General features: G+C 41.3%; 1 protein-coding gene across 2 annotated transcripts in view; it reads left to right on the top strand.

Moving 5' to 3' along the window:
* The window catches only part of SHROOM4 (shroom family member 4), a 135,542-nt gene extending 131,216 nt beyond the window's left edge, over positions 1-4,326 (top strand). For both annotated transcript variants that reach the window (XM_040265986.1, XM_040265987.1), the window contains exon 9: positions 251-4,326. In XM_040265986.1, the coding sequence (XP_040121920.1) occupies positions 251-520 (270 nt within the window). In that variant the 3' untranslated portion in view covers positions 521-4,326. The remainder of the gene's footprint in view (positions 1-250) is intronic.
* The last annotated feature ends 7,764 nt before the right edge of the window (positions 4,327-12,090 follow it).

Genomic DNA, 12,090 nt, shown 5'->3' with positions numbered 1-12,090 from the left:
CAGAGTAAAAACAGTTTAGAGATGAAAAGCAGAGATCACACATCCCCCTGTCCAGAATTGCTGTTGTGTTTATTCTCCCCTTGCTAAAGAAAGGGAAGGCTTTTGCATGAAGGTGGACTTCAGGGCAGGAAATCTAGACCTGATGACTGAGCAGAGGGGCTAGTGGGTTTGTGGGAGCATCCTTGGTAGAGTACTGCATTGATCAGATAACTGGGTTGGGATGGCCCTTATTGGTCTTCTGCTTTCCCAGTTGGTGCTGATAGAGAAGAAGCAGCAGCTGACAGGGCAGTTGGCAGATGCCAAGGAGCTGAAGGAACATGTGGACCGCCGGGAGAAGTTGGTGTTTGGCATGGTCTCCCGTTACCTGCCTCAGGACCAGCTCCAAGATTACCAGCACTTTGTGAAGATGAAATCTGCTCTCATCATTGAACAGCGAGAGCTGGAAGAGAAGATCAAGCTCGGGGAAGAACAGCTCAAATGTCTCAGGGAGAGCCTGCTCCTGGGGCCCAGTAATTTCTAATTTCTACCAGCAAACTGCCTACACCATCCCTGCCCCACCACAGTGGGAAGTGCTTTCAGTCCTTGTTAGCAGTTTATTAGCAAAGTAGATAGCAGTTAGTTAGCAGTTTGTTCCATATTCTCTCACTGCCCCTTAACCTAGTGGTGTTCCCAACCAGCTAAGAAGGCCTGGGGAGGCCCCAAGCTTCTACCTGAGAGAGAGCAGAAGCAAGAAGTAGAAGCTGAAGCAAAGTGTGATCATACAACCACACTCTTCTTCTCAGGTTGCACTGCCAAATACTCACCCCACAACAGAACCAACAAAGTGCCTTCATTCTTCTTTGTACTAGGATACCAGGAGCATCCTGCACTCACCACCCACCCAGACTTGGAAGTCTCAGAGAGCAGTTGCCCATGCAGCTCCACTCTGTCCCAAGGCTTGTGGCCCAAACATTTCCCAGGGAGATCTGACTGTCTTGAGGACTTTACCTACTACCAGCTTTAGGGTTTCACTGCAGCTTTGCAGTAGGAAGCACAGACGTATAGATAACATTTAACAGAACGTGAGCAATAGTTGAGAATCCCCAGGTACCCTGCTAGAAGGAGCTATGCTTAAACAAGCTGGCTCCACTCCCACCTTCTGCAGCATTTAACTGAGGGGTAGGAGGCCTATTTTTAGCCCTGACTAGTGTGGCCCTCCCCTTGTACTAAGGATTTGACTTACCACTTCAAGTTTCATCTTGCCTTTTCATTACTGGGGGTTCCAAGTGCCTATCCTAAAGGCTTCACACTATGGGAAATAGCTCTACTAAAGCTGACTTCTCGATACATGTTTTATTATTGGGGGAGAGGGGATTGTTATATTTTAAATGGCCTTTCAATTTTATTTATTTTTATGTCTTTATTATTTTTTTTTTCTTTCTTAAACTAATAAGGTAAGAGGGGAGTTGGAGAGGGGGAAGTTAGCTGAGAAAGAAAGTATTTTCTGCAGATCAGCCTGAATCCACCATCACTAGGTAAGTGGGCACCAAGGCCTTGAATTCTTCCCACCATAGCTGACAAGAGTCTGAGGGAGGAGTTCTCACTTCCAACTCAGAGCTGTGGCCTGGCCCTATATTTCCCTTGAAGTCTGGATGACCATGAGCTTAGAGTTCCCCAATAGGCTTCAATTTTTTCTTGCTTACTTTTTCTTGAAACCAAAGAAAGGGACAAAGTTTCACTCATTTCTCTGCCATCTCCAAGCTGAGGAAGGCGTAGAGGTGAGCTCAGGAAGAGCTCCTCTATCTATTGTTTTCTTAGCCTGTGGCCTGGCTCAAGGAAGCGAAGTTCATTGATAGCTGGAAGCTCCAGCCAGGGCCAAACCCTCAGAACAAGTTATAATCGAGGATCTTAGGCACAAAAATAATGAATGCTGCTCCTATGGTGAAGGTCCTATCACCAGTAGCCAGTTTCTATCCTGGAAAAGCCCCCAGGTGAGTGATGGCAAAAAAGGAATTGTGGCCAAACTCTGCCCTGTTATCCAGCTCAGTTACCTGTTCCTCGTTAACTGGGGCCCATGCTTGATATTGTATGATGCTGCTCAGACAGCCCAGGTGTCGCTTCTAGTTACTGCTGAGTTCCTCCGGGTCCTTGGAGGTTAACTGTAGCAGCAGAGGTGCCTCATTCAACCAAAGAATTTGCCAAGGAACTTGCTGCTGCTACAAATACTGGTTGCTAGCTTCTGTTTCCTCTTCATTGTATTTGGAAACAATGGAAGAATCCTTGCCAGCAAGGTGTCCTGGGGGAGGGGGGGACCTGAAGTACACTGTTGCTGTCAGAACCACTGTTAAAATATCAACCTGCCATTCTCCCATCAAGTGGAGGATTATACTTTATTCAGGATGGCTGATGGCTTATGAAAAGGCTAGGTTTATCTAAGCCAAGGTTGAGGGATATGGGGGAGTACTTCAAGTAGAGGCTGTGATTGCCATCTTTTTTCTTTTTAACAGGCTCTTAGACAAAGAGTGAGCAGGCTGAGATGTCCTACAACTGGTGCAATGAGGCCAATGTAGCCCATTATTCTAAGATTTTTTTTTTTTTAGCCAGAACAACTTTTTGGGAATAGAGCCCAGGGAGAAGAGTGGCCACCAACATGGACACCATGATGATGGTCTGGGCTTTTGTAGTCAGCTTTAGAATGCTGTGTGCTGTGCCTAGTCGTGTCTGACTCTTTGCGACCCCATGGACTGTAGCCCCCCAGGCTCCTCTGTCCCTGGGATTTCCCAGGCAAGAGTACTGGAGTAGGTTGTCATTTCCTTCTCCACAGCATTAGAATGATTGTACCTTAAATGTACCTTAAGTATATCAGACTAAAGTGGTATTGGAGAAGACTCTTGAGAGTCCCTTGGACTTCAAGGAGATCCAATCAGTCCATCCTAAAGGAAATCAGTCCTGAATATTCATTGGAAGGGCTGATGCTGAAGCTGAAACTCCAATACTTTGGCCACCTGATGTGAAGAACTAACTCATTTGAAAAGACCCTGATGCTGGGAAAGATTGAAGCCAGGAGGAGAAGGGGACAGAGGATGAGATGGTTGGATGGCATCACCTACTCAATGGACATGAATTTGAGTAAACTCCGGGAGTTGGTGATGGGCAGAGAGGCCTGGCGTGCTGCAGTCCATGGGTCGCAAAGAGTCGGACACGACTGAGTGACTAAACTGAACTGAAAAAGTACCATTGACTCTGGTTGTTTGTGTCCCTTATCCCACCTCCAATTATTCTAAAATTGGAATCAGCACAAGAATGCTTTCTTCACACAGAGAGTCAATTTCCAAAGCACTTAATAAAAGAATCCCCAAACTGTATTGAACAGTGAAGCTTGGCAGACAAAGGTAAACTACCAGACAGGCACAGATGCCCCACACTGCTGATGTGGCAGGCTCATTGTGGTGATAGCACTACAAAGTTGCCAGTATTTCTTGAGATGCAGTATCTCTTGCCTGTTCTCATCTCTTGGGCTCAGGCCTCCACCTGCCAGGAAGTAGCAGTTTGGAAGGCAGGGACTTCTCTAAAGACAGAGTTATTGGTCTTCTGCCTTCTCCTTTCAAATACCCCTATGGGCCACAGTGGATAATGGGTAAGTACAGTGAAATATAGAGAGGAATCAATGTAAGGGGCTCTGGGCAATTAAGTCTCCTTGAGTCCTACCAGCTGCAGACTCAGCCAGGGTGGAGCAGTAAATACTCAAGGGGAACCCAAGAGAAAGGACAGAAACACTGAAAATAAAGCCCCAGAAAGGGAGAGAAAGAGACTGGAAGCCAAGGAAGAGAGAGGGTGAAAAGATGAAAAGCTACTCTCAAGGGCCAGATTCAGGTTCTGTTCTCCATTTCACCTGATGTGCCAAAAAGCTGCCAAGGGGCACCAGAGCCTCAGCTTTAACCCCAGTCTCCAGAAAGGTGCTCTTCTGCCAGTAGCAGGCCCCAAATGGAGGAAGCTAGGCACACTTCTGGACTACTTCCTCCTGTCTAGGGCTTGGTGTCTCCCACTGTTTTTGCCAAAGGAGTTGTCTATGCCGGTAATATTTCTGTAACAGCGTATTATATTCTTTGCAGATTAGTAGGTCTTTAGAGGGGGGTGGGGCAGGGGCAATTTCTGTAGAAAAAGAACAAGTGTTTGTTGTACAACTGTTGGGGGGGGCCATCTATCCCACGTGAAGCTATTATTTTTCTGAATCTTATTGTTTCTGCATTTGTGTCCTCCACCAATCCCTTCTTGGCTGACACTGATAATGCCTGCCAGATTGTCATCAAGGGTCATGCTTCAATAAAAGGTGCTAAGGACAAAAAATATAATTCTCATGTGTTTTGACTAAGGTGATGGAAACTCCCTAGTATTCTGCTGAAAAGTTTGGAAAGGAATTTGGTCACCTATCCATAGTCCTTCATAGATAACCATATGATCAGAGCCTTACCCACAGCCCTAAACCCTTACCCTGGTCCCTCACGGATAGCACTGATACTTCATCATTTGTTATCCCCAGTACAATAATTGAACAATAGGCATGATCTCAAGTGTAGACCGCAGCAGTATACAGAGTCCAGTTCTGGAGTCGATCCTGATCAGAGATGAGCCAATTTGTAGACCTCCTCCAATCCTGAATTCTGTCTACTAGTATCATCTGACTTCTACCTGATAATTTGGTCTCATACCTTTACTCTTAGTTGCTGATCAGTTCTCCAAGATAACCTCAAAATTCAGACCCAAATGCACTCCAGGCAGGTCCTGTGACCCTGAAAAGCTTACTTGCACCCCCTCCCATCCGTATATTATTCATATCCCAACTGATCTCGTCCTACTCTAGATAGCCAGTGCAGTGGAGTGGAAAGAGCCCGGTTTGAGCATTAGAATAAACTGTGTTCTAATCCTGATTTTGCCACTTCCTCTATGAATCTGGCTTATTTGCTCAGCTTCTGAGTTCATTTTCTTATCTATAAAATGGAAACAGTAATATGTATCTTACAGGACTCCTGTGGCTTAAAAATAAGAAATGATAGCCACTAGCTATCTATTGAGAGGTTGTTAGAAAGGCAGGATGCCAGTTTGCATTCAAAACCCACTGACAATAGTCTACATTTTAACTAGACCCCCAGGAGATTCATGTGCATATTAAAAGATGAGAAGCACTGACTTATCACAAACAGGCTCAGTACATAGTAGCTATCATTCTAGTCATTATTTATTCAACTCGTTATTTTCTAATCCAGATATATCCTTGCTTTTCTCATACTTCTCACAACTACCTGCCTATATGAATTTAGCAAGGTTGCAGCATACAAGATTAATATATAAAATCACTTCTGTTTCTGTACACTAGCAATGAAAAATCTGAAAACAGTTCTATTTATAGTTGCATCAAAAAGAATAAAATACTTAATACATTTAACAAAAGTATAAGAATTTTATACTGAAAGCTAAGAACATTGTTGAAAGACATTTAAAAATCTAAATAAATATAAAGACACCCTATGTTTATGGATTGGAAGACAGTATTATTTGTATCACAGTACCACTCATATTGACCTACAGATTCAATGCAAGCATTGTATTGGATGCTTTTGAGACTCCTAGCTGGCTTCTTTGCATAAATGGAAAAGTCAACCCTAAAATTCATTCAGAATTGCAAGGGACCCAGAATAATCAAGACAGTCTTTAAAAATAACAAAGCTGGAACACTCACACTTCTCAATTTCAAAATCAAGTCTCACTACAGAGCTACAGTAATCACGATAGTATGACATATGCACAAGGATAGGCATATAAAGAAATAAAATAATATTGAGAGTATATAAATAAATCCTCGTATTGATGATCAGTTAATTTTCAATAGTGGTGCCAAGACAATAGAATGGAGAAGAATAGTCAACAGATGATGCAGGGACAACTAGATATGCACATGGACAAGAATGAAGTTGAATCTCTTCCTTATACCATACAGCAAAATTAACTTGAAATGGATTATAAAACTAAATGTAAGTATTAAAACTATAAAACTCTTAGAAGAAAACATAGAAATAAATCTTCCTGGCTTTGGGTTAGGCAATGATTACTTAGGTAAAACCCCAAAAGCACAAGTGACAAAAATATCAATAAGTTGGAGTATATAAAAATTTAAAACATTTTTTTAATTTAAAACATTTTTGCTGCAAACAATAACCATCAAGAAAGTGAGAAGACAGTCCATATAACTGGAAATGTATAAATATTGGGCTTTTATTCAGAACATGTAAAGAACTCTTATGACTCAAAAATAACCAATTAATAATGGGCAGACTTTTTTTTTTATCAAAATAGACATTCCTCCGAAGAATATATGTAAATGATCAGTAAGCACATAGGAAAATTCTCAAAACTAAGCAACTATAAATCGAAACCACAATGATATGCCAATTCGTACCTAGTATGATGACTATAATAAAGTCTAACAAGTGTTGGTGAGGATATGAAGAAATCGAAACCCATACATTGCTTTTGGGTAAAATGTAAAGTGATGTGGCCATGTTGGAAAGTAATTTGCCAGTTTTTTTTAGTGTTAAACATAGAGTTTCCATATGACATAGCAATACCACTCTTCGGCATACACCCAAGAGAATTGAAAACAGGCATTCAAACAAAAATATGTACACAAATCTTCAAAGCAGCATTATTCATAACAGCCAAAAAGTAGAAACAACCTAAATGTCTATCAACTGACAAAGGGATAAACATTAGTGGGTTATTATTCAGCCATAAAAAGGAAAGAGGTACTGACATCTGCCACAGCATTGATGAACTTTGAAAATGTTATGCTAAGTGAAGGAAGTCAGTCACAAAAGGTCACAGATTGTGTGATTCCATTTATATGAAATGTCTAGAATAAGCAAATCTACAGAGGCAGAAAACAGATTAGTGGTGACCAAGGGCTGGTGGGATGGGGGAAATGAGTGACTGCATGGGGTTTCTTTTGGGAATGATGAAAATATCCTAAAATTAGATTGCCATCAAGGTTACCCAACTCTGTGAATATGCCATAAACCATTGAATTGAACACTTTAAATGAGTGAACTGTATGGTATATGAATTATTTCTCAAAAGTGTTGTTTTTTTAAATTTTTGACTATTTCTATCAGTCTCATTCCTATTGACAAAAATCTGAATTGATGGTAAGCCTGTAGTTCATGTCTGAACCCGAAAGATACAATTTTCACACCATTTTTATTTTAAGAGGGAACTTATTACACCCTTTCCCTTGCAGACTTGGCAGACCCAGCAACACAAGAAGTAAGAGTAGTCTCAGCTCTGTCTCGTGACTTCAGTGTGAATAATAGGTATGGGACCTGTAGAAGAGGGCAATCTTTCTAGACAAGGAGTATAGCAGAATGGATAAGGACTTCAGCTCTTTAGGCAAATAAATCAGGTTTTAGATCCCGACTCCACCAACTTACTATGTTACCTATACAACTTACTTGACCCCTCTCAAGCTTCATCTCTAAAAGGGGGCTAATAAAAAGTACCACCTCAAAGTGTTATGAAGATTAAATGAGATAATCCATATGAAGCACCCCAAATAATGCCTTCCATACAGTAAGGAGTCAATAAACAGTAGCTGCTAGATTTATTATTTTTACTGAGGTGAGTTTGAAGCAAAACAATATAAAGAAAAGCAAGGGCTTCCCTGTAGCTCAGATGGTAAAGAATCTGCCTGCAAGGCAGGAGATCCAGGTTCAATCCCTGGATTGGGAAGATCCCCTGGAAAATGGAATGGCTACCCTCTCCGGTGTTCTTGCCTGGAGAAATCCATGGGCAGAGGAGCCTAGCTACAGTCTATGGGGTCGCAAAGAGTCAGACATGACTGAGCAACTAACACAATTCAAGGCACCCTCAGCTTTGGAATCAGACTGCTCTGTTAATGTGACCTGGCGAAGTCACTTCATTTATGGAGATTTAGCTCCTCTGTAATAATAAAGATAATAATTCTTCTCTAGGGAGGCAGTTTAAAGCCTTGGCATGGGACCCCACACTGCCTGGTTTTGAATACTGTTTCCACCACCTACAAGTTGTGTGACCTTGAGCATATTTAACTTCTCTGTGTCTGGGTATCCTCTTCTGTCCACTGGAGGTAACAAAAATACTTATACTTCCTTGGGTTGATGTGAAGAAATACTGAATCAATCCATGTAAAGTGCCTTGTACTTCCCTGGTGGCTTAGACGGTAAAGTGTCTGCCTATAATGTGGGAGACCCAGGTTCAATCCCTGGGTCGGGAAGATCTACAGAAGGCAATGGCAACCCACTCCAGTATTCTTGCCTGGAAAATCCCATGGATGGAGGAGCCTGGTAGGCTACAGTCCATGGGGTCGCAAAGAGTTGGACACGACTGAGCAACTTCACTTTCTTTCTTTCTTTCCTTAAAGTGCCTAGAACAGTGTCTAGCATGGAGTAAGTACTCCAATGTTAATGGTGTTATAAAGCTAAAGTAGAAAACATATGAGATCCTTGGTAAAGCTAGGCATGTAGTAGGTCCTCAGTAAAAGGTGGTTCCCTTCCTCACCCATCCTGCTCTGTGCACCAGGTCAAGATTTCCTTGGACTAGCAGAGAAAATGTTTCAGACTAAGAAGATCTTCATAGTAAGTGAGAATTTTCTGGCTGGCTCAATATTACCATCTAATGGGAACAATGTCATCTCTAAGCTGCCTGCAAGATGACCACCTGTATTCCTCAGAACATACCCCATTCAGAGCAGCAAGGAAAGAATTATTTTGCCTGTGGACTACTTGGGCTCCAATTTGAGGATGGCTTAGGGATATCTACTTCTCAAAATTTCTCTGTAGATTTGGCATAAACGTAAATGTAATTGAGTTCCCTATCCTAGGCTAGGCACTTTTATATATCTGCCACTATTTTTTCCTATCTAGATATACAATTTTTAAACAAAAATTCTCATTTAATCTTTACAACATGTCTGTGGCTTTTAAACACTTGATTTTTATTCAGAAGTGAACAAAATAGGTAAATTGTCCATCTTCATGAGGCTTCCATACTAATGAGATAATTCCATAATACTTTATATATAGAAATACATACACATAGTCTTTTTTTTTTTACCCTGATGTTGTTCAGTCAATCAGTCATGTCTGACTCTTTGTGATCCCATGGACTGCAGCATGCCAGGCTTCCCTGTCCTTCATCATCTCCTGGAGCTTGCTCAAACTCATGTCCATTGAGGGTGATGGCATGCAACCATCTTGTCCCCTGTTGTTCCCTTCTCCTCCTGTTTTCAATCTTTCCCAGCATCAGGGTCTTTTCCAGTGAGTCATCTCTTCACATCAGGTGGCCAAAATATTGGAGCTTCAGCTTCAGCATCAGCCCTTCCAAATGAATATCCAGGCTTGATTTCATTTAGGATTGACTAGTTTGGTCTCCTTGCAGTCAAGGGGCTCTCAAGAGTCTTCTCCAACACCACAGTTCAAAAACATCAATTTTTTGCTGATCAGCTTTCTTTGTGGTCCAACTCTCACATCTATATATGACCACTGGAAAACCCATAGCTTTGACTATATGGACCTTTGTTGGAAAAGTAATGTCTCTGATTTTTAACATGCTATCTAGGTTTGTCAGAGCTTTCCTTCCAAGGAGCAAGCATCTTTTAATTTCATGACTGCAGTCACCATCTGCAGTGATTTTGAAGCCCAAGAAAATAAAATGTGTCACTGTTTCCATTGTTCCCCATCCATTTGCATGCCATGAAATGATGGGACCAGACGCCATGATCTTTGTTTTTTGAATGTTGAGTTTTAAGCCAGCTTTTCACTCCTCTTTTACCTTCGTCGAGGCGCTTTAGTTCTTCTTTGCTTTCTGCCATAAGCGTGGTGCCATCTGCATATCTGAAGTTATGATATTTCTCCCTGCAATCTTGATTCCAGCTTGTGCTTCATCCAGCCCAGAATTTCTCATGATGAACTCTGCACATAATTTAAATAATCAGGATGACAATATACAGCCTTGATGTACTTCTTTCCCTACTTGGAACCAGTCTGTCGTTCCATGTCTGGTTCTAACTGTTGCTTCTTGACCTGCATACAGGTTTCTCAGGAGGCAGGTAAGGTGGTCTGGTTTCCCATCTCTTTAAGAATTTTCCAGTTTATTGTGATCCACAGAGTAAGGCAAAACAACTTTGTTCCTGGATTCCATGGCTATTAACAATAGGATAATAAATTCATGACTTTTTGCTACTGAAATAAATATTTTTATGTTACTTTTTGGCAGCAATATTCTTATTTTTTGACTGAGTGGAATTTGTAATGGGATTTTTATTTTTTAATATTTATTTATTTTTGGCTGCTGTGGGTCTTTGTTGCTGCATGTGGGCTTTCTCTGGCTGTGGCAAGCTGGGGCTTCTCTCTAGTTGTGGGTGGTGCTTGGGCTTTTCACTAGGGTGGCTTCTCTTGTTGCAGAGCACAGGCTTTAGAGCACAGGCTCAGTAGTTGTTACACACGGGCTTAGTTGTCCCGAGGCATGTGGAATCTTCCTGGACCAGGGATCAAACCCATGTCCCTTGCATTTGCAGATGGATTCTTAACCACTGGACCACGTGGGAAGTCCTATAATGGGGTTTTTAAAAAATGCCTAGCAAAAGGATAGCAAACCACTATCCCTGAAGAAGTTGATTTAGGGATGGTTTAGACAGAAAGGCTAAATTCCACTGTTAATAAAGATAACTAACATCACATAGAAAGTGAAAGTGAAGTCGCTCAGTCATGTCCGACTCTTTGCAACCCCATTGCCTGTAGCCTACCAGACTTCTTGGTCCATGGGATTTTCCAGGCCAGAATACTGGAGTGGGTTACCATTTCCTTCTCCAAACATATCACATGGAACTAGTGCCTATTTTGTGCATGGTTCAAACATAGCCACTGACTAAAGGTTTCTTGACAAAAGTTTCTCTCCTACTGGGCAATGTAAAAATCTTAAAAGATCTGTTTGTAAACTAAGTTTCTTAAATATGTCCTTCATCCTGGATTTGCTCACTACTGCTAACTGAATAAAATAACAAGGTTTGAATTCCCATTTTCCTCCCAGCTACTGATTTTCCATCTAAAAAGGATAATTAATGGAACTCACTTCCTTAGGTACTGAGTTGTTCATATTTTTTGCAGAGGAAATAATTTGGGAAAAGGCCATGAGTGATAAATCTTTCCAACTTGAAAATGCATTAGGTTAAATGTGAATAAGTCAAAGTGCTGGAAAAAATAATCTGATTTGTCCAGATTTTTTAGTTTAAGAAAAGTAAAATGGCAGAAAAAAACAACTATTAGATACAACAAATGATAAATTATAATTGAATGAAATCTCTTATTTGGGCTAAGCTTAAAGAGCTACTGTTTAGAAGTCTCATTCATGACTATATACTTAAACACCTTTTACAATAGGAAAACTTCATTTTTCTTTCAAAAGGAGGCCATGGTAAGAGTGAGGAGAGGCAGATATAGAAGAGTAATGAAACTGTGGATAAATTAGATAATGCAATGCATTTAATACATAACTTTGGTCACTTTTGCACAGTCTGATATTCATAAGTCTGTTGTAAGAATCAGACAAATTCAATTTTGACAAAGCATAGTCTAAACCATGTCTGTTACCGAACAATCTGAAAATGAGAAAAATCATGTGTTTTCTGGACCTTGCTGTAATGGCAATCAGACCCTTAGACCTAGAGCCACCTCTGCCCTCCCTCTGAGACCAAGTGTTCCTTTGTCAGGTCTGTAGAGGGGATACTTTTGTGGTTATTAAGTAATATCCTTCCTGGCTCCAGGCTCTGAGTATAGGGTGCATGTAACACCATTCTCCACACCAGGCTCCCAAATGGCATACATGGCCAGGTCCCTCTAACTGACCTCACTGCCCACGGGATAAAGTCCTGACTCACTGCATACATGGCTGTTTGTGATTTATCTCCTGTGAATCTATCTCTTCTCCAGCTAGGACTCCTGACACCTCCTCATATTCATTGTCAGCTCTATCCAATTCTCCAAACATGTCATGCAGTCTCATCCCTCTGTGTTTTCAGAGGGACAT

This window comes from Oryx dammah, unplaced genomic scaffold, assembly GCF_014754425.2.
Source record: "Oryx dammah isolate SB20612 unplaced genomic scaffold, SCBI_Odam_1.1 HiC_scaffold_23, whole genome shotgun sequence".
Taxonomy (NCBI): domain Eukaryota; kingdom Metazoa; phylum Chordata; class Mammalia; order Artiodactyla; family Bovidae; genus Oryx; species Oryx dammah.
This window is presented reverse-complemented; position numbering and strand designations above follow the sequence as displayed.